Genomic DNA, 19,659 nt, shown 5'->3' with positions numbered 1-19,659 from the left:
CGTTTCCCTTAATGCACCCACAAACGGCCTGCAAGAGTTAAAAGTCTTCCAGGGGGAGGTGGAAAAGGAAATCCAGATCGGTGCTGCGGGGAAGAAAGGACTGCTCCGGACTCACCCCGGCGTCAATCGCGGACGATGCTGTCATGCCACAAAAGGGTGCCCTTTGCCGGGACTTGCAGCGAGACTCTGCCTTCCTCCCAAGGCCACTCCAGAAGAAAGTGATGTCATCACGGCTTTAAAACGGTGGGGACTCCTCCCTGCATCCTGACCCGCGGCAGCCAATGGGCGCTTGGTCCAAGCTCGCTCGGCGCCAGATGTTTCTCATTTCGGAGCGGGGCTCGGGCCTCCAAGGCTGAGCTCAGCTCTCTCCGTGCCTAGCGAGTCGAGTAGCCCCGAGGAAGCAGCAACAGCAGGGCTTGCAACGGTTGCCAAAGGGGGAAAGGCTTGGGCACGCTTGAGGAGCAGGCAAGGAAAGAGGTTGTTTTGCTTTCCAGATGGAGCCTGGGCTTGAGCGGGTTCCTGAGATCCTTCCCCACCCGGCAACAATCGCTCAGATCGCTGGAGATCAGAATGCAGTCGTTGCTCCACTGACCTTAAATGGGGCATGCCAGGGAGGGGGTTTCCCACAAAACCCCCATCTCTCCAGGTTTCCTTTGCACCCCATAAACTATTTACTCCGGTGTGAAGTCACTTTTGAACCCACGCTGGTGATACTATTACTGGGGTAAATGTTTTGAGTCCAGAACCTTAATGATACATACATACATACATACATACATACATACATACATACATAATTTTATTTGTATACTGACTTTCTAAGGTTCAAACCATGCTCCAAGTGGCCTACAACATGAAAAAATACATAACTACCACATAACAAAAGTCATCATAAACACAAAAATACACAACATAACTGAACAATTTCCACATACGGTGGTACCTCTGGTTACGTACTTAATTAGTTCCAGAGGTCCGTTCTTAATCTGAAACTGTTCTTAACCTGAAGCATCACTTTAGCTAATGGGGCTCCCACTGCTGCTGCTGCCACACCACCGCCGCACGATTTCTGTTCTCATCCTGAAGCAAAGTTCTTAACCCGAGGTATTATTTCTGGGTTAGCGGAGTCTGTAACCTGAAGCGTATGTAACCCGAGGTACTATTGTAATTCACAAGAACGAAAATAAAGATACAGAAAACAAGAAGATACAGAAAACTGTGGGATGTGAAACACAAGAGAAGTCAAGTACAGCATCCCTAGAGTGGACATAAAAAGGCGGTGCCTGGACCAGCCAGTCGGAACTTCCTGTTTCTCCTGTCTGGGACAGACTTCCTCTGCATGTGACTATAGGTGGGTGTGGCCTCACCTGTGCAGGTAACAAAAGCATAGGACTGGCCGCCATCTCTCTCTGACTACATTCCTCGAAGAAGCAACATCTGCTTAGTCCAAGATTCCCTCTTGGTTTGCAGACAAGAGAGGACAAAGGGACTGTCGCCTTATGGGATAGTTTCCAGGTGTACATTACTTTTCTAAGCTAAGTCTGCCTTCTGGGATCCAATTGTGAATAGAATGTGAGGGAGTAAACTCTTTTTATACTTTTTATACTTTTTGTCGTGCCTAAAGGGAATTACCTTTAAAAACGTATTATTGAGACTTTAGCGAGCCTGAGCAAAGCATCCACTGTGTAAGTTTAAAAAGGGGAATGTTACTCTTCTAAATTGTGGAACTTGTTAACACAAGTTGGAAAGGATATAATCAAACAATATTGCCACAAAAACCAACAGCAACCCTAAAAGCCCAACAACCCATGACATAGGACTAAAATAGTACAGGTTGGATGCATATAAAAAAATATTCAGGCCCTAGGTAAAATATTTCTGTATTTTGTAAGACACCTTGGGCTCATGTTCTCAGACTTTAGTGTACTATTTGTATACTTGTGTGGCTTATGAAAAAGGGAAGCTTCACAGAAGTAATTATTTGATGCTGGGTTGGCTACCACAAAGGGCAGGACTTCTTAGTGGTAGCACCCTCCTGGCATCTCCCACCTCTGGGAGATCTACACCCTAAAGACAACTGTGTCTGCCGGAGATGGAGCCCTCGCACCCTTGAGGGCTTGCCAACTCTGTAGGCTCTCTGCCTTAACACCAAGCAGTGGCACATTTGTGCTGTGGGCAAGAGGGAGATAGGGGTGGTGAGGTTGGGAATCATCAGAGATATATCCAGAGTATGGAGCCCTAGCCCTTTTGTAAAGCTATGGGTTTGTTTTCTAGATGTGCCTACAACTGACTTGATGGAGGCCACTGAAATGCCCCCAGAGCAATGAAGGCCTCTGCTCAACTCCTCCTGCCTTTCAGTCCCCTCCATCAATGAGGTCAACAGAAGCCTAGCACAAACGGGAGCTCAATACAGCACTGAATCCTTTGTTACATATCCAATGTCCCAGAACAACTCATTCTCTTATATCAATTGTAGAAAAGTTCATAAATAACTATTGCTGCCATACTGCCGGATTTCAATGGTGGAACTGACGTTCGGAGGAAATTTCTGAAAGTTCGTCCTTTGTCTTGGATCTTGTGTTTTGGCATTTTTGGATCTTCTGTTTTGGCATTTTTGTAAAAAGGCTCAACAATTTTTGGGTTTTCTTTGCTTTCCTTTTTCCTGAACTATGCTCAGATTTTTATTTCTTTATAATTCACTATGGACATATGAGATTTGGTGATAACTGCAATATGCAACTGGCAAGGTTCTTAATTTTCTGCTTTCCTCGACAGGGTTGAAGGCTTATTGCAAAGCCTTGTTAGTACAGACTTCCATGATGGAAAGGAGGTCATCTCTAACGATACTTATATAATTATGAAGTCTTATCTGTTCAGGTAGAAGCTGCCTCAAGTGACTAGCTTCATAAACTTTGCTTATGAAAATGCCAGGTCTGCTTTTGCAGATTCTGATTCTGTAACCTGAAGATAATTTCCCATTTTAAACGGTTTAAATTTAGAATGCTATTGTTTCTGCTTGTTCTGAATTTTTTTCCTAAATAAGTCTTTTAATATTTTAAATCCCTGACCAAATCACCAAGCTGAGCCTTGGCATTAAAGTATATTAAGATTGTTCTAATAGGAAGGCTATAAGAACCTGCCCAGTCTACTATTTCTTGTAACTAATAAGTTGTTAAAGTCAGTCTGGTAGCAAGGGATGAGGAGAGTGGAATCATTTGGAGCAGACTCTGGATTGAAACAATCCTCACTTATTATAGTTTAACCATTTTTTCCTTTATACATTGGTCCACAAGATGGACTAAAGTCAAATAATAGATTTATGGCTTACAATTCCTTTGTTCTATTCAGCAATAGTTTAAAATGTACTGAGTTAGAATAAATGATTTGCTCCCTCCTCACAACATTCACAAATATTTAATCATGTGATGTTCATGAGTATACCCTATCAAGGGAAAGGCAAAATGCATAATTGTCACACAATCCCAAGCAGGGAAATTGAAAGAGAGAACCAATATAAGGATATGAGCCTTGTCAATACTTTTGACTTTAGCTCGGGTTATTTCCTTAACAGAGAAGGCAGAGAAATATACATAAGCAAACAAAGTTAATAGAGTTACCAGATATAGGAAGTGAAAAGCTAGAATCTCCCACAGGACCTTGCTGATCTTCTTTTAGTACCATTCTCTCCAAACTTAGTGCCTGTTTTTCAAGATTTGGTGTAATAAAGGGTGAAACATGAAAGTGTGTGTTTCTGCTTGATGTTGTAGGGTTTGGACAGCTCAGGAACACATGATCCACATTCCACAACCCTGAGAGAAGTCATTTATCACAGCAGTTATATACACACCCCAAATCCAATGCTCTGAACAATCTGTGCTCAAGTCACTTGAGAACATACAAGTTTGTATTTGCCCAAGACTTTATAATTATACGATTACATAGCAAATCACCTCAAGTTATTCCTCTCTTGTACAACATATACGTATATAAAAACACAGTTCTGAGAACAGAAGTTGCACTCATCTTCAGGCAATTATTTAGTCTGACATATGTAAAAAGGCACCAGGGGACAGGATTTCAGATGTCCATCAAATCTTTCAGGATTGGCAACACTGCACCAAGTATGAATAAGGAAACTATACTTGTCTCCCTGTACTACTGCAAAGCAGTTCCAGCCCAAGCCAAGCTCAGCTTGCTCTCCCACCATCCTACCCATTGCCTAACTACCAAGGTGGCCAAACAATTTTCTTATTGGCTCCAATATATTTTCTTTTCTTTTCCTAGTCTCACTGCTCATCTAATTATACAACTTCCTGTAAGAGTATTATTATAGTCAAAGTACTTCTGTCACCAGTGATAAAGAACTCCATTGTTGAAGGATACGAGATTTGTTGTACAAGTGCTAAAACACATTATCAAACTTTCTAGACATGTATCCAGCAGTATGTGTCTGAACTGTTCATATATTAAGTTAAGTTCTGATATGTCCTGAAAAATGTCCACCTGCAATTTACATTTGATTAGGCAGCTTCTGTTGAAGTTGTGCTAATCTTTCCACCACCGCCAAGGTGACCCACTTAACATGCAAGTTGTCTGTTCAAAGTCTATAGGCATCTTTCTAATGTTGCATGACAAGCATTAGCACCAACATTATAATGAAGAGGACCAATGGTTTACACATTTTTTCACTGTTCCCTGCAAACATGGAAAACAAAGAAGGGAGTCCAAGTTTACTTCTTTTTTTAGGACAGCCCCCATTTCAGCTTGGACGCTGGCTTCTGCTTTGCCACAACTCCACAAAAGATGCAAATAAGTGCCTCTCATTTAACACCCCACCCCTTTTCTTTTGGGATGATTTTTGGAAGAGCCAGACAAACATAAGGAATCAGTTAAAATTACAGAATTTACTACAAGATGGAATGCCACCAAGGGGGACAGCTTTGGAAAGGGATTAGATAAATGCACAGAGAATAAAGCTATCAATGGCTGCTAATCATTATAGCTACATACTTACCTCCCGTATCAGAGACTGTATGCCTCTGGATACCCGTTGCTGGGGGTCATGCATAAGAGAGGGCTATTATACCCGTCCTGATTCTAGGCTACTCATAGGCACTTGGTAAGCCACTGTGAAAACAGTATGTTGGACTAGGTGGACCTTTGGTCTGATCCAGTACAGCTCTTCTTATGTACCAATCAAAGTCATAGTTGTAAAAGCAAGTTATAAACATTATCCAGTGTCTTTATTATACTACATGGGATATGTACACAAGTTAAAGCTACAGGTGGATATTTGATTACAGACTTAAATGCCAGAAAGAAAGAAAAAGAAGGAATAGCTGTGCAGCATTGACACCATCAAACATCACCAGGCAAGTGCACAGTTCAAAAACCTCTTTAGCATGGACAAGCCCACGACTTAAAACATATTCCCAATAATCCAGTTTTCCAAGCCATCCCCTTTTATTATGAATTTAGGACTACGAATATAAACTAGGTGTGGCTCCTCAGTGTTTGTATTCATTAAACATTGAGAGTCTCTCATGCCTTATTGGAATTTATAGCAGTACCAGAATTATTAAAAACCAACCAACCCTAAAAGGCTATCAACTGAACAAGATCTGAAGGCCACTAGAAAAGCACCCAAAATCTGCCAGCCATGTGGCCTTCCAGAAAGAGATTTCACTAATCTAGAAATATTTAACATGGAGATGGAGGAACACACAGAACCAGGAGTCCAAGAGTAGCAGATGCTTCATCTTTGGGGGGGGGGAATTGCCATCTGTTTTGAGTTTTATCAGCTGATGGAAGCTGGTTCTGAATTCCCATTGGTTGCAGGTTCTTCCTTTTTACCCTCCTCCAGTCCTGGCCCAGTTGTCACAAGATGCTGTATATTCTAGTAGAAACAGAGAGGATAAAATTGACAATCGTATCCTATTCCTTTTTTACAGAAACTGGACCTAGTGTGTTCCAATGCAAAGGATGCAATACAGCAACTCTAGAATCAGGTCATACCCAGGCCAGAGAAGGTGCTTTCTCCCCCATTGTTTGATGTTACTCCCCAGTGAATTGACTATTCCATTCAAACATTCAGAACAGCCAACAGACCATGGGGAACATTTCCTCTGGGCACCTGCTTGAAACCAATGGCTACTGCAAACCATTAGCCTTCAATTCAAGGCCTGCAGAATGGATCGGTTTTGATTCCTGGTTGGTAAGACAACCATTTTGGAGGGCATGGGAGGAAAACAGTCTCATCTTGAGAAAGCAGAAGTGAGAGAACTCATATGCGCACAACAAACAGGTATAAGCCGAACTCATGTTAATATATTTTTAAGCAGAATGCAACCAAAAAAGCAAGATGAGAAAACATTAAAGAAATAGTAATAACCCAATCACAGTTCTGGAAACTCAAACAAACAGCATCAGCCACCTGCCAGCTCCTAACCCACTTCCCATCCCTGCATTAATGCGCCAGGCCAGCTGTGCAATGTTACACGGCTGGGGGACGGTCTTCTTCCCTCCTCCAACACATACAATGAGCAGATGGCTAATCCTCTTGACAAACAAGCACGGGTTGCCTTTTCCTTAGGAGCTAGCCTACGCACGTATTCAGGCTGACTTCAAGAAAATCTTTACAGAACAGGCAATCTCATGGGACTTTAGTGGAGGCAAGACCTTCGCCAGCAAACCTTAATGCACTCATTAAAAGGATCTACTGACTCCCATCCAGAATCCCATGCAGGTTATTCCAAGCCCAGATCAGTACCTGTGAGGGTAGCTCTTGTAGCAACTCTGAAGCAGGAAATGCAGTTTGTCTGGGGAAAAACCCTCTGCCTGGCTGTGCTGCCTGGTTCAGAAGTCCTTGTTGAGCAAGCTCTTCACTTGGTGGCACATTTGTGGGGATTTCAGCAACACTTTTGTTTAACTGGTTCTCAAGAGAAGTAGAAGGATCAGAGAGCAGAGGAGAAGGGGGGCATTGCATGCCATCCCCAACAACATCCAAGTCCTGTCACAGAGAAAACCAAACAAACCGTTTTGAGATGTGGCTAAACAGGGTGTTTCCAGTCCCCCTCCCTTAACCCATTCCTAATAGTATTTCAGCTTCTTCTGAAAGGAAGCAGGAATCAAACAAAGTCAGCATGTGCTGAAAGTAAACATGAAAATCAGACTGGCATCCTTAGTTTATTAAAAGGGATACAGAGTCTGCTTTTTAGCTTAACAGTCACTTTTGTGGGCAGAGAAAGGAGATACTTACAATTCCAGAACAGCCACTTTGATAAAATGAGACAGATCCTAACTGCCTCTTGACAAGGTTCTACTTCAAACAGAATAGTTTCAGAACAAATATATGGACACTTCTATCTAGGGAGATTGATTTTAATTGAAACAGCAAAATAATGGCATAAATGTCATCAGGGATGATACAAAGCTGCCTAGGGCTTTGCAGCTGGAATCCAGTGTAACCCAGAAAGCAGCCGGGATTAAGCCCTAACGTTCCTCTTGGAAAAGACATTAAAGGCCCACACAGAAGCTCATTAATACACTCTACTCCCCACAGAAAATGCCCCCATTTGCAACCACATGATAAAGCCACCATCCCAGTGCTTGCACTTCAGAACAAGTTATATATGAGAAACTAATCTGATCAGTGCTCACTGTACAGTGGTGCCCCGCAAGACGAATGCCTCGCTAAACGAAAAACCCGCAAGACGAAAGGGTTTTCCGATTTTTTAGCGGCTTCGCAAGACGAATTTCCCTATGGGCTTGCTTCGCAAGACGAAAGCCCATAGGGAAATCTCCGGGGACAGTGGGGAAGCGCAGCGCGCCTTCTCCTCTGTTCCCGGACCTGTCCTAAGGCTTGCGGTGGGAGGTCCGGGAACAGAGGGGAAGGCGCGAAGGGCTTCTCCTCTGTTCCCGGGGCTTGCGGTGGGAGGAGGGTTTTTCCTCCGCACCGCCAACATTCAGAACAGCATTCTGAATGTTGGCGGTGGGGAGGAAAGCCCTCCTCCCACTGCAAGCCTTCAGGACAGGTCCGGGAACAGAGGGGAAGGTGCGCAGCGCTTCTCCTCTGTTCCCGGGGCTTGCGGTGGGAGGAGGGTTTTCCTCCCCACCGCCACATTCAGAACAGCATTCTGAATGTTGGCGGTGGGGTGGAAAGCCCTCCTCCCACCGCAAGCCTTCAGGACAGGTCCGGGAACAGAGGGGAAGGTGCGCAGCCTGCTGCCCCGCGCGAGGGGCGCTCTTAAGCAGAGCGCCCCTCGCGCGGGGCCGACATTCGCCGCTTGGAGAGCCCTGCGGGGAAGTCCTGCAGGATTCCCCAAGCGGCGAATGTCTGCGCCGCGCGAGGGGCGCTCTTCTTAAGAGCGCCCCTCGCGCGGGGCAGCAGGCTGCTATCCGCAGCTTGGAGAGCCCTGCGGCGAAGTCCTGCAGGGTTCCCCAAGCTGCGAATGTCTGCGCCGCGCGAGGGGCGCTCTGCTTAAGAGCGCCCCTCGCGCGGGGCAGCAGGCTGCTATCCGCAGCTTGGAGAGCCCTGCGGCGAAGTCCTGCAGGGTTCCCCAAGCTGCAAATGTCTGCGCCGCGCGAGGGGCGCTCTTCTTAAGAGCGCCCCTCGCGCGGGGCAGCAGGCTGCTATCCGCAGCTTGGAGAGCCCTGCGGCGAAGTCCTGCAGGGTTCCCCAAGCTGCGAATGTCTGCGCCGCGCGAGGGGCGCTCTGCTTAAGAGCGCCCCTCGCGCGGGGCAGCAGGCTGCTATCCGCAGCTTGGAGAGCCCTGCGGGGAAGTCCTGCAGGATTCCCCAAGCTGCGAATGTCTGCGCCGCGCGAGGGGCGCTCTTCTTAAGAGCGCCCCTCGCGCGGGGCAGCAGGCTGCTATCCGCAGCTTGGAGAGCCCTGCGGGGAAGTCCTGCAGGGTTCCCCAAGCTGCGAATGTCTGCGCCGCGCGAGGGGCGCTCTGCTTAAGAGCGCCCCTCGCGCGGGGCAGCAGGCTGCTATCCGCAGCTTGGAGAGCCCTGCGGGGAAGTCCTGCAGGGCTCCCCAAGCTGCGAATGTCTGCCCCTCGCGCGGGGCAGCAGGCTGCTATCCGCAGCTTGGAGAGCCCTGCGGGGAAGTCCTGCAGGGCTCCCCAAGCTGCGAATGTCTGCCCCTCGCGCAAGCTGCGAATGTCTGCGCCGCGCGAGGGGCGCTCTGCTTAAGAGCGCCCCTCGCGCGGGGCAGCAGGCTGCTATCCGCAGCTTGGAGAGCCCTGCGGGGAAGTCCTGCAGGATTCCCCAAGCTGCGAATGTCTGCGCCGCGCGAGGGGCGCTCTTCTTAAGAGCGCCCCTCGCGCGGGGCAGCAGGCTGCTATCCGCAGCTTGGAGAGCCCTGCGGGGAAGTCCTGCAGGGTTCCCCAAGCTGCGAATGTCTGCGCCGCGCGAGGGGCGCTCTGCTTAAGAGCGCCCCTCGCGCGGGGCAGCAGGCTGCTATCCGCAGCTTGGAGAGCCCTGCGGGGAAGTCCTGCAGGGCTCCCCAAGCTGCGAATGTCTGCCCCTCGCGCGGGGCAGCAGGCTGCTATCCGCAGCTTGGAGAGCCCTCTGGACCTCTTCTGAAGGCGGGTGGGGGGCAAAAGTCTTTGTCCCCCCTGCCTGCCTTCCCGGGGGATTTTAAAATGCTGGCGGGCGGCAGCGCTGCCGCCCGCCAGCATTTTAAGATCGCCCCGGACAGCGGAGAAGTCTCCGCTGTCCCGGGAAGGGGGGGGGGAAGCAAAGACTTTCGCCCCCCCACGTCGGCCTTCAGAAGAGGTCGGGGGACAGACTGTCCCGGACCTGGTCTGAAGGCGGTTTCCATAGGAACGCATTGATTGATTTTCAATGCATTCCTATGGGAAACCGTGCTTCGCAAGACGAAAAACTCGCAAGACGAAAAGACTTGCGGAACGAATTAATTTCGTCTTGCGAGGCACCACTGTACCCAATAGACCTTGCTGAACTATGTGGCAGACCTCCAACTCTCTCCCTACAGTGGGATGTATGCTGCATGAATGGGAAGAGGATCCATACAGAAGAGTATGGCCTGATAGGACTCAATATCCCCCATTACACACGTCTCCACAAATGTCCTTATGTTCAGCACAAGCTTGACACCCTCACTATTTTCAGAACCACTTTCAGAGCTGGCCCTAGAATGAAAACTGCTAGCTGATTTTACACTATTATTTTTAGAAGACAGACATTTCAGTCAGCATGCTGTGTCTACAATGTTTTGTTTTTTTATAAAGTACATAGATTTAGCAAACACACAGGCCATCCTAGTAATCCAAGGATTATAACCCACACAAACCCTTATGGGATAGAGAAAAAGCTGCTTTAAAAAAAAAAAGCTTTTAAATACGGATTTTAAAGGTCTGATGTTTTCAAAGGGTTACAAATGGTCCAATTAACCCTTTGGTGTTCTAGTCTTTCCCAACAAGATGCCTTTATATGAATCGACAAAATTCCTTCACTTAAAATTCAGTCAGGGCAAGGAACATAACAGGTCATCAATTCACTGCCCTACACAAATACAAGTGTTTGCTCCAAATACACACTGAAGAACCCATAATTTTGTTCTTAATCTATTTATTTTAAAATATTTATGTGCTGCTTTTCTAGACAAAGCTGAAACTACATATTCCAAAACAGCACACCTCCAAGGAATGTACCACCTCTGCAAGCAGCTGGAAGACCACACATTCCAAGTGTCCCCCCCCACACACAAAAAAACCACATGCATATACAAAGTCAATGTATCAAAGAAAACTAAGTGTAAGTGCCTCTATTTAACATGGAGGAAGAAGCATTTGATCATATTAACCCTCCATTCTCTACTTTAGCTCTCCCTTCTATTTTTATAAAAAGAACTTTCAAGTATCTTCATTTTCTCACACCCACTAATCTCTTTACCCCCCTCTTTGTTCCTCCAGAAAGTCTTCTATTAATCCAAAATGACATTCTTCGTGCCCCAACAGCCCCCTTTCTTGCTTCTTATGCCGGGCAGTCTCTCGGTAGCCCTCTAAATGTTTGATAAACACTCACCTCCTCAATCAGCTTGATCTTGAACCTCTTGAGTTTTCACTCTGTTCCCCTTCAGTTGTTAGTTTAGTCTATTATTTAGACTGCAAACCTGAGAATAGGGTCTGCTTTATTTTAATGTATCAAATTAATTTAAGTCCTCTAGAAATATCAACAGGCATGGCATTAGCAACCTACTTTTTCAAGTGACACACTTTTTCCTGCACCCAAATGTCAGCCCTGTTCACCATGCCCATGGTGCCTGCTTCTCTTAGATAATCCATGTTTTTGATGTATCAGAGCTCTCCCCCCTTACTCATTTACATGTAGCTTCAACCCATGTCATTACTGAAGTACTCATACCCAGGTTAGAGGTAACTGTGCCTTCTGAAGTGCCATGGGCAGGTGCTGCATTACAATTCACTTACATCACTGAACTCCAGCGGCAAGCTCTCTGTGGGCCGGAGTTCAGCTGCGCTCAAGTACAGATCCATGGAAGCAGCTTCCAGCTCCTCGGGAACAGACAGTACCTGTTCAGGAACATACATCTGAGGTGGTAGCTGGAGATGGAGTGGGCAGCAGGGGTCTTCGGAGAGGCTTACAGGCACTGGCTTGCTGCAGGGTGCTTCTTCTGACCCTTGGCACAGCTTAAATAGAAGCTGATTGGTATCCTGGCAAATATCTAAAGATGCAGTCAAAGGAGACAAGCAAGATTTGCGGAAAGGCAAGATCAGCCGTTCCAGGACATGAGAACTAAAAAGAAGTGTTAAAAGCAGACTTTTAGTAAGTCAGCAGGCCCGCCATTTTGTATGCTTCATTAAAAATAATGAATAATTTGCAGAAGAGTACATAAGATATATAGAATGGTAGGTGACAGCTCCCTATTTATTTCCATTTTCCTTGGAAATACTTCTATTTAGAAGAAAACATCAAGGTGCACACCTGAACTCCATGTGCAGTATCATAGTCTGTACATAAATAATCTAAAGCACCTTAAATTTACTGTAGGAATACACCACCATATTAAGGGGGAACTGCTGGACTTTAGCCTCAAAGTAAAAACTAGCTTTTAAACTCATGGGGCTTGAATTTTTAGTAGATAACTTTTCTTCTGCACATCACAACTAGTAGTCAGCTGTTAGCGAACCAAAAGCAGCTGAATAATTAATGCAGGAGTAGACCACTAGGATAATATAACACAAAGTCAGCAGCAAATTATGTCTAAATTCAGAATATAAGATTTAAGGATCATCGTGGAATTGGAACTACTCAAGTATGTGATTCTGAAGGGATCAGTCTTATTTCAGACAGTGGCCTTATTGTAGTTTGAGGTTTGCTTGTTGCTTCCAACTGAATTGGCTGTTCTAGTCTAAAGCAATCGAACAGCCAACAGACCATAGGAAGACATTTTTTTTGGGCGCCTGTTTGAAACCAGTGGCTACAGCAAGCCAGCAGCCTTGATTCAGGGCCAAAACAACAACAAAAAAGGAAAAACAAAAACAATTCAATTCTTCTCTTACTTCCAGAAGTACTAATACAGACAACTGACAGGTTAAAAGGATACGAGTAAGGCAGTGTCTTGTCATTGGAAGAGACTGGTTGGAACATCGAACATCATCCACAAAGGCCAAACACCTCTGGCTAGAACGGGTGGTGTGTGCCTGCAGAGCACAAGATAATTTTGCAGGCTGTTGGTGGTTAAAGCTGCTCTTACAGGAATACATTCTTCCATTCAGAAATCAAAAAACACACAACAGAGAATCACCTCAACATCTCTTTCCACATGTATTTGTAATAATGTAAGAGGCTGAGCCAATACAATAATTCTGTGCCCTGTTCAAAACAAATAGTGTCATATCTGAAAATCTTCCAACATTTCAGAGCCAATTTATACCCCTGCCTTACTTTCAGAGGAAAATCACAAAACCCACAATTTCTAGCTCCACTGGGCCTAGTAGGTACAGAAGCACAGCCTGACTCAAGTACCTGCTGGGCAGCACCCTCCGTGACAAGCATTCTGCGTTCCTTCAACTGCCGGTGTAGAAGAGCTTCCACACCATAGCGCTGCCGATATCGCCTCAAGTATTTCAGCCGTTTCAGGTTTTCACGTTCTTTAGCCAGAAGTCCCTCTGGGCCTGTCAGGAGGCTGCTACCTGGAAGACACCAAGGGAGCAGACTCAAAGCACTACCCTGATTCTTGTAAATCCCAACAGACTAAGCACCTGCTAGTTTGGTGAACCTCTTTTGAGAAGATTATTTTTCACTTGAGCTCAACAGTTCCTTCTTGTTTATAAACCCACATTATATTACATTCAATACAAAATGCACACAAAAACAAATCTGTACTAAATCCACTATGCTGTAAAAATGGATCATCAATGTCTTCCTATGAAAACCAATAACATTTCACACAATTTTGAAAAAAATTTCTAGGAATAGCACCAAGCCACAAGATTATACTCTACAGGACCCTTTCTATATTTCTCTGCTTGCAGATTGTCCCATGGAATGCTTTAAAGGTAAAGGGACCCCTGACCACTAGGTTCAGTCGTGACCGACTCTGGGGTTGCGGCGCTCATCTTGCTTTACTGGCTGAGGGAGCTGGCGTACAGCTTCCAGGTCATGTGGCCAGCATAACTAAGTCGCTTCTGGCGAACCAGAGCACCACACGGAAACGTTGTTTACTTTCCCGCCCAAGCGGTACCTATTTATCTACTTGTACTTTGACGTGCTTTTGAACTGCTAGGTTGGCGAGAGCAGGGACCAAGCAACGGGAGCTCACCCCATCACGGGGATTCAAACCACCGACATTCTGATCAGCAAACCCAAGTGGTTCAGTGGTCTAGACCACACCACCACCCACGTCACTTATGGAATGCTTTAGGCCACCTTTAAAGAGCAACTGTTTCAAGACAGCTAACTTGTAAAATCTTGTAAAAGAACCTGTGGGATTGATTAATGGTAGGTGTGAGGAAATCAACTTTTGAAACTGTGTAGGGAAAGTTACCCAACTGGTGTTATAGTGTAGTCAACTGTAGGAGTATTTAACAAGGGAAAATACTCTTCACCATTTAAACTTCAAGGAATTGTATGCTATTTGTTAGTAACTACAGGAGTCCACATCTCCCTTGATGCTTCCCAAAGTCATGTGTGGAACAAGTCCCCCACTTGTGGCCCTGCCAGAAGCCTGTGCAAGAACTTTCACTAGTGCAATGGGGCCTTTGCCCCTTTCCCCTAATTGCCGCTGGGGGTTGGGAGAACCCCTGGAAGAGCAGAGGAGGCAGGTCGTTTCATCAGGCAAGCAGAAATGTTTGTGCTGACATAGCAACCTGCTAAGCACTACATTTAATTCCTTCCTATGCATTCTCCCACCATTAGGGCCAAATGATGCGCAGTACTCCTAACTGGGATTTGGAAACTTCCTAGCTCATTGGAAGATGACTTTTGAAAACAATTTCAGCAGATATAACAAGAAAGTAATGAAAGATCTACAGAAATACTTGTCAAGCATTAAGCATTCTAGCTCTTGGTAAACTGCTTTTAGATTGTCCTAATGAATTTTAGAAGAGCTTTAGCAAAGCTTCTGAGCTGCAACCCAGTGATGCTTATGTACAGGACAATGGCTGTTTACCTATGGCCTCATGTTCCACCTTGCGGCTGTGTAAGTACCGTCGTTTTTTCTCTTTCAGGAGATGTTGAAGTCGTTTGAACTGATCAATATATAGAGACTGCAGCCGGATGAGTTTTTCTCGCATGATCAGTGCCACTTCCTCAGCAGTGTACACACCAGCATGTCTGCAGAAACAGGATCCAATTTAATAAGGAAGCAATCCAAGTCACATTTTCTCAAGTCATTAAAAAAGGAAGAGCCAGCTAAAGTAGTGTCAAGTAGCAAAAGGAAGCCATTTAACAGCAAAGCACTGAATCAGGTAGACCTGTGACCTTCAACAGGAATACTTAGAGCAGGATTTTTGTTAACCTTTTAAGAGAGGATGCTAACTTGAAAAACTCAACACAAATACCTGGAATGGCTACAATGGAGATGGCTTGGTTCTAAAGTTAAAACCACTTTTTGAGCCATTTTAGGGCTTCATTTGAGCTGCTGTTTGTGATCACAATTAGAGAGGTTAGGAAATAACATTTCTTTCATAACTGTAACCTGGCCAACAACTTTAGGATACAACAAACAACTGCTGTACATTCTGGGGGCTAGCACATGGAAAGGGTCCTTTCACACATATATGAATGAATGTATGTGGTGATGCTGGTTTTATATTTTAGTTACAATTTTCTCAAACTTGAGAAAGTTTTAACTTTTAAATGTAGCCTAAATTTATTTTTTAATGAAAGTCTCTGGGGACAAAGGAATTCCCAAAGTCTATTTTCAGACTTCTCAAAAAACAGAACTGACAACAAAGATTGCATTTTGACAGAATGGCTATACTGTATCTGCTCCAGAAGTGCAAGGATTAAAATATCCACCTGTCCTCTAATCATTCTCTTATATGGTACGTCACCCAAAGGCCACCACATTTTTCTTGAAGGTGACTTATATTGGAATGAAGTTTTCAGCATCTGTTGACAGGATTTCTTAATTCTGATGTGTCATAAAACAGCAATTCACCATTCACATGACTCACTTAAGGGGGTCCTCCTGGTCACTGTCAATGCTATCCGCTTCACTGTCGGGATCCCCTCTCCATGTCTGATCTACAGTAAGAGGTTCCTGCTCTCCATCACTCCAGCTGTCCTCGTCTGAATGAAAAATAACCCATTTGTTATTTGGAGAAAAGTTTCTTTAAGGATCTAATTCATGTGGGGAACCCTGGAGCGTCTTGCATTTAGAAGGGCGGGGAAGAGAGAAGGAAGGCCAAAAGTTGGAGGAAGGTGGGGGGAGAAAAGGGATAGTCCTCCAACTAATTCTGGTTTCCATTGTCCAACCGTTCTACATAATCTTCAGAGACCTAGCCTTGATCACAGAAACAAACTGCACACTACCATAACCAGATTGGGCACTATGCTGCAAGCCAGCCGTATAAACATTCTTCCCCTTTCCCAGTACACTGGGCTGCTCATCCTACGCCAAAGAACCAAGAGATTTGGGTTTTTGTTAAATCAAAAATTAGCATTCATGACCACATATATAAGGTGGAGCATAATGATAAATCAGAAATCAGAAGACAAGGAAAATTGGAAGTTTGCCAACTTGACGATTCTGCAAATCTTTTCCCTTCCACAGTTCAGTAAGTTGCCCATCCTGACATTTTGTCCAGCAGGTTATAAAAAGCAGCATTGGGGAGGGCATGTAACAAAAAACAGCATATATAAAACAAGACTGAGTGAAAAATCTAACCCCACTGCTTCCATCTTCTCTCTTGGGTGGCTTTTACTTTTCAATGATAATTAAAAATCTTTTTAAATTAGGATGTAACAGACCCTAGCCTTCACACCCTATTTTAATGACCAGATCAATGCCATCACCACCTATTCCACTTACCCAGTATTCTGCTGGCCTCGCTGCGGCTACTCTCTGAAGTCTGGGAACCCAGCTCTGTCTTGGCATAGGAGCTCAGCTGACAGAGAAGGGACTCCCGCACAGGACTAGGGTTGGACTTCTTCATCTGAGCCTGCAGTGCCAGGGCATTTCTACGAGCATGTTCAGCACAAAACGATACCCTAGATGGGAAGACAAAAGAGAAACCAACCTTTCGTGGCTCCCAAATTTTCTAAAGTAGTACTGATAATAAACCAATAAGCAGTGAGTATGTTTTCATTTTGTTTATAGTGTAGAAATGAACACAAAACCAGTTGATGGCAGCCTAGATTCTGAAACTGAGCAAATCATTTACAACAGCTGCAACCATTGCTGGACCAGAATAGCTTGTAACTGCATTACTTCTATGCGGTGTATGTGGGGCTCTCTTTGCAGTTGACTCTCAAAAACTGTAAATTATGCAGAATGCTGCAGCAGGACTACTAACAGAAGTGAGAGCCTACCACAATTTTATTAAAGATCTGCACCGGCTACAGATTTTTTTACTGGGCCAAGTTCAAGGCTTTACTATTAGTATATAAAGCCCTTAACTGATTAGGACTACTTTACTTGAAGGATTTCCAATGCCCATATGTGCCTACTTGACCTACTTGACAATTTTGATCTGTGGAACTTGCACTTCTACAAGTACCATGTAATGTTCGTTCTGAGTCTACTAGGAGTCATTGTAACAGTGCAGTAGCTTTGGAATTCCCTGTGTATTAACATTAGGAAAGCACTCTTGCTATGATATTTGATGCCAGTTTAAAACTTTTTGATTTCAGCAAGCCTACCCACTGAGCCTAGGGCTTGCTGAACCAAAGGTCGTCAGTTCGAATCCCCGTGACAGGGTGAGCTCCCGGGTGAGCTCCCGTTGTTCGGTCCCAACTCCTGCCAACCTAGCAGTTCAAAAGCAGGTCAAAGTTCAAGTAGAGAAATAGGTACCACTCCGGCGGGAAGGTAAACGGCGTTCGGCATTATCTGAACATACGTAACACATACCCATCCTTTTTCTCAGGTTTGGGAGCTGCGCTTGGACATCTCTTCCCATTCTTAGTGGAAATGTAGCTGCACTGCTTGAAAGGCGCATTTCTGTCTTCAAGAATGTGCTTTATGCAGAACTCGTGTCCTTCCAAACGAGGCTGGGAGCACGGCCGGTGAGCAAAGGCACATGACAAGGCTTCTTGGGGCCTTGGCACAGGGGTGAGTCGTCCCCGACTTGAAGGCAACACGTGGATGCGAATTCTGTTCATGCCAGCGTCTGCAAGGAGCAAGTTATTAATCTCTGCAGCACCACTGACACAGAGGGTGTGAATACATAACCATAAGAACGCCGGGGGGGGGGGGGTACCTGTTAAATCTATCAGTTTCCAGGCACAAGATTTCAACCTTGGCCTTCCTCAGCTTTTCTTCGAATTACGAAGAAAAAAAAATATCCAAACCCCATCCATGCTGCTCCAAGTTTTGGGAGAGGAAAGCAACGTAATGGGGTCTCGCCCCCCCCACCCTTCCCATTATAGCACTTTTTCTTCGTTTTAGTTATTAGGCCAGACTTCTTGATTACCCGTTTCTTGTCTTGTGGTTAAATTAAAATATATATATAGCAGGTAGTGGAGTGTGATGGCGGGGGGGGGGGGGAGAGAGAGAGCCGTTGTAGAAAATAGAAATGGGGAAATAAAAGTTATTATTTATTCTGGTAAGGCGCGCGCGCGCACACTTGCTTAGCTCCCCTGTGGGAAGAGCTGCCCACCTCCCGCCAGGGGCTTCGCCCGACCTCCCACCCGCGGTCGCAGCCGCCCTCAGGAGCAGGGAATCCCTGCCCTTCGGCTTTCGTCTCCAAACCACCAGAACTCCACGGCACACGCCTGGCCAAAGAAACGCCCTTCCTATGTGGAGCAGTTTGCCCACAAGAAGCGGGGGGAAAGGGAATAAAAACCAGACATAAAAAACAACGCCTCACCTTGGTCATTCCCGCCGCCGCCGCCATCTTAACTTCGCCTCGCGATTCAGCAACTCCTCCCGCTCGCCATCGCAAGCCAACCCGAACGGGAGGCGGAGAGCGGGGACAGCATTGGTCGAAAGGTGCGTCGCTCGAGCGAAAAAGCCCGCCTCTCTCCCTCTCCCTCTCCCCTCCACGCCCAACGGCGCGCAGCCAGTGGGAGGGACCCCACAAATTTACTGGCTGTAGCTGCTGCCGCTCACGGTCGCATCACGTAAGAGGGCGGGACTTGAATTTAGATGCTGAATGCCTGACGTCGCGCTGCGTTCAGGCTGGGGAGGAGGGACCCAACATGGCGCCCTCAGTCGCAGCCAGCCTGGCCAAGGGATGCTTATAGTTTATTTGTTGCATATTTATCCCACGTTTCCTCTAAGGAATGGGCATGTGGGATGAATTTTAATGGGGAGGAGAGGATATAAAGGTAAAGGGATCCCTGACCGTTTGGTCCAGTCGTGACCGACTCTGGAGTTACGGTTTATTGTCCAAGGGAGCCGACGTTTGTCCGCAGTTTTTCCAGGTCATGTGGCCAGCATGACTAAGCCACTTCTGGCGAAACCAGAGCAGCACATGGAAATGCTGTTTACCTTCCCGCTGGAGCGGTACCTATTTATCTACTTGCACTTTTACGTTCTTTTGAACTGCTAGGTTGGCAGGAGCAGGGACCAAGCAACGGGAACTCACCCCGTCACGGGGATTCGAACCGCCGGCCTTCTGATCGGCAAGCCCTAGGCTCTGTGGTTAAGACCACAGTGCCACCCGCGTCCCTAGGAGAGGATATACTGATTGCAATTTATCCCTCCAGGTGCCAACACTGCGTGAGTTTTTCAAAACGCCATCGTTGGTGGCAAAAGTCAAACCATAAGAATAAGACTGCTAAACCTTGTTTTGAACAAGTCTAGCTATGAAATAAGCTGACCTCCCTTTCTTATTCCGGTTAATAAAGAATCAGGCAACTACTTGAGAAGTTTAAAAAGATTTACCTACATTTATGATCATGGACTGATTCACAGTACCAGTAAAATCTATCCAGACAAAATACTTATATGAGAGAGGATATTGATGCTATAAATATGAATTTGGCAACTGCTAAATATGTGTTATG

The 19,659-nt window shown here is 45.8% G+C and overlaps 2 protein-coding genes across 3 annotated transcripts in view; both read right to left on the bottom strand.

The window, feature by feature from the left end:
• The window catches only part of NCKAP5L (NCK associated protein 5 like), a 45,017-nt gene extending 44,224 nt beyond the window's left edge, over window positions 1-793 (bottom strand). Inside the window, exon 1 of the mRNA XM_083729355.1 lies at window positions 116-793. The gene's annotated coding sequence lies outside the window, so the exon portion shown is untranslated. The remainder of the gene's footprint in view (window positions 1-115) is intronic.
• A 4,428-nt stretch (window positions 794-5,221) lies between these two features.
• KANSL2 (KAT8 regulatory NSL complex subunit 2) lies at window positions 5,222-18,669 on the bottom strand. 2 transcript variants are annotated; one of them, XM_083729454.1, is made up of 10 exons: window positions 18,519-18,669; window positions 17,561-17,819; window positions 16,523-16,701; window positions 15,666-15,780; window positions 14,657-14,820; window positions 13,012-13,178; window positions 12,590-12,686; window positions 11,556-11,707; window positions 6,770-7,009; window positions 5,222-5,896 (listed from the first exon to the last, which is right to left on the bottom strand). In XM_083729454.1, exons 2-10 carry the CDS (start codon window positions 17,809-17,811, stop codon window positions 5,798-5,800), a joined length of 1,464 nt encoding a protein of 487 aa, XP_083585580.1. In that variant the 5' UTR covers window positions 17,812-17,819; window positions 18,519-18,669; the 3' UTR covers window positions 5,222-5,797. The 2 variants fall into 2 exon arrangements, with proteins under 2 accessions (XP_083585580.1, XP_083585579.1); XM_083729453.1 differs by having other exon boundaries at window positions 11,454-11,707; window positions 18,519-18,668.
• Between the last annotated feature and the right edge of the window lie 990 nt (window positions 18,670-19,659).

This window comes from Podarcis gaigeae, assembly GCF_964106915.1.
Source record: "Podarcis gaigeae genome assembly, chromosome: 2".
NCBI lineage: Eukaryota > Metazoa > Chordata > Lepidosauria > Squamata > Lacertidae > Podarcis > Podarcis gaigeae.
Note: the sequence above shows the minus strand (reverse complement) of the source record. Positions and strands in the feature narration are given on the sequence as shown.

Bases quoted from the DNA above. Each gene is read 5' to 3' on its own strand.
- KANSL2 (XM_083729453.1), bottom strand. From the start codon at position 17,811: ATGAACAGAATTCGCATCCACGTGTTGCCTTCAAGTCGGGGACGACTC. The intron at 11,708-12,589 runs GTATCCTTTTAA...CTGCATCTTTAG, and splicing joins GACAAGACACTGCCTTACTC to ATATTTGCCAGGATACCAAT. The intron at 5,897-6,769 runs GTACTGATCTGG...TGTTTCTACTAG, and splicing joins TACAAGAGCTACCCTCACAG to AATATACAGCATCTTGTGAC.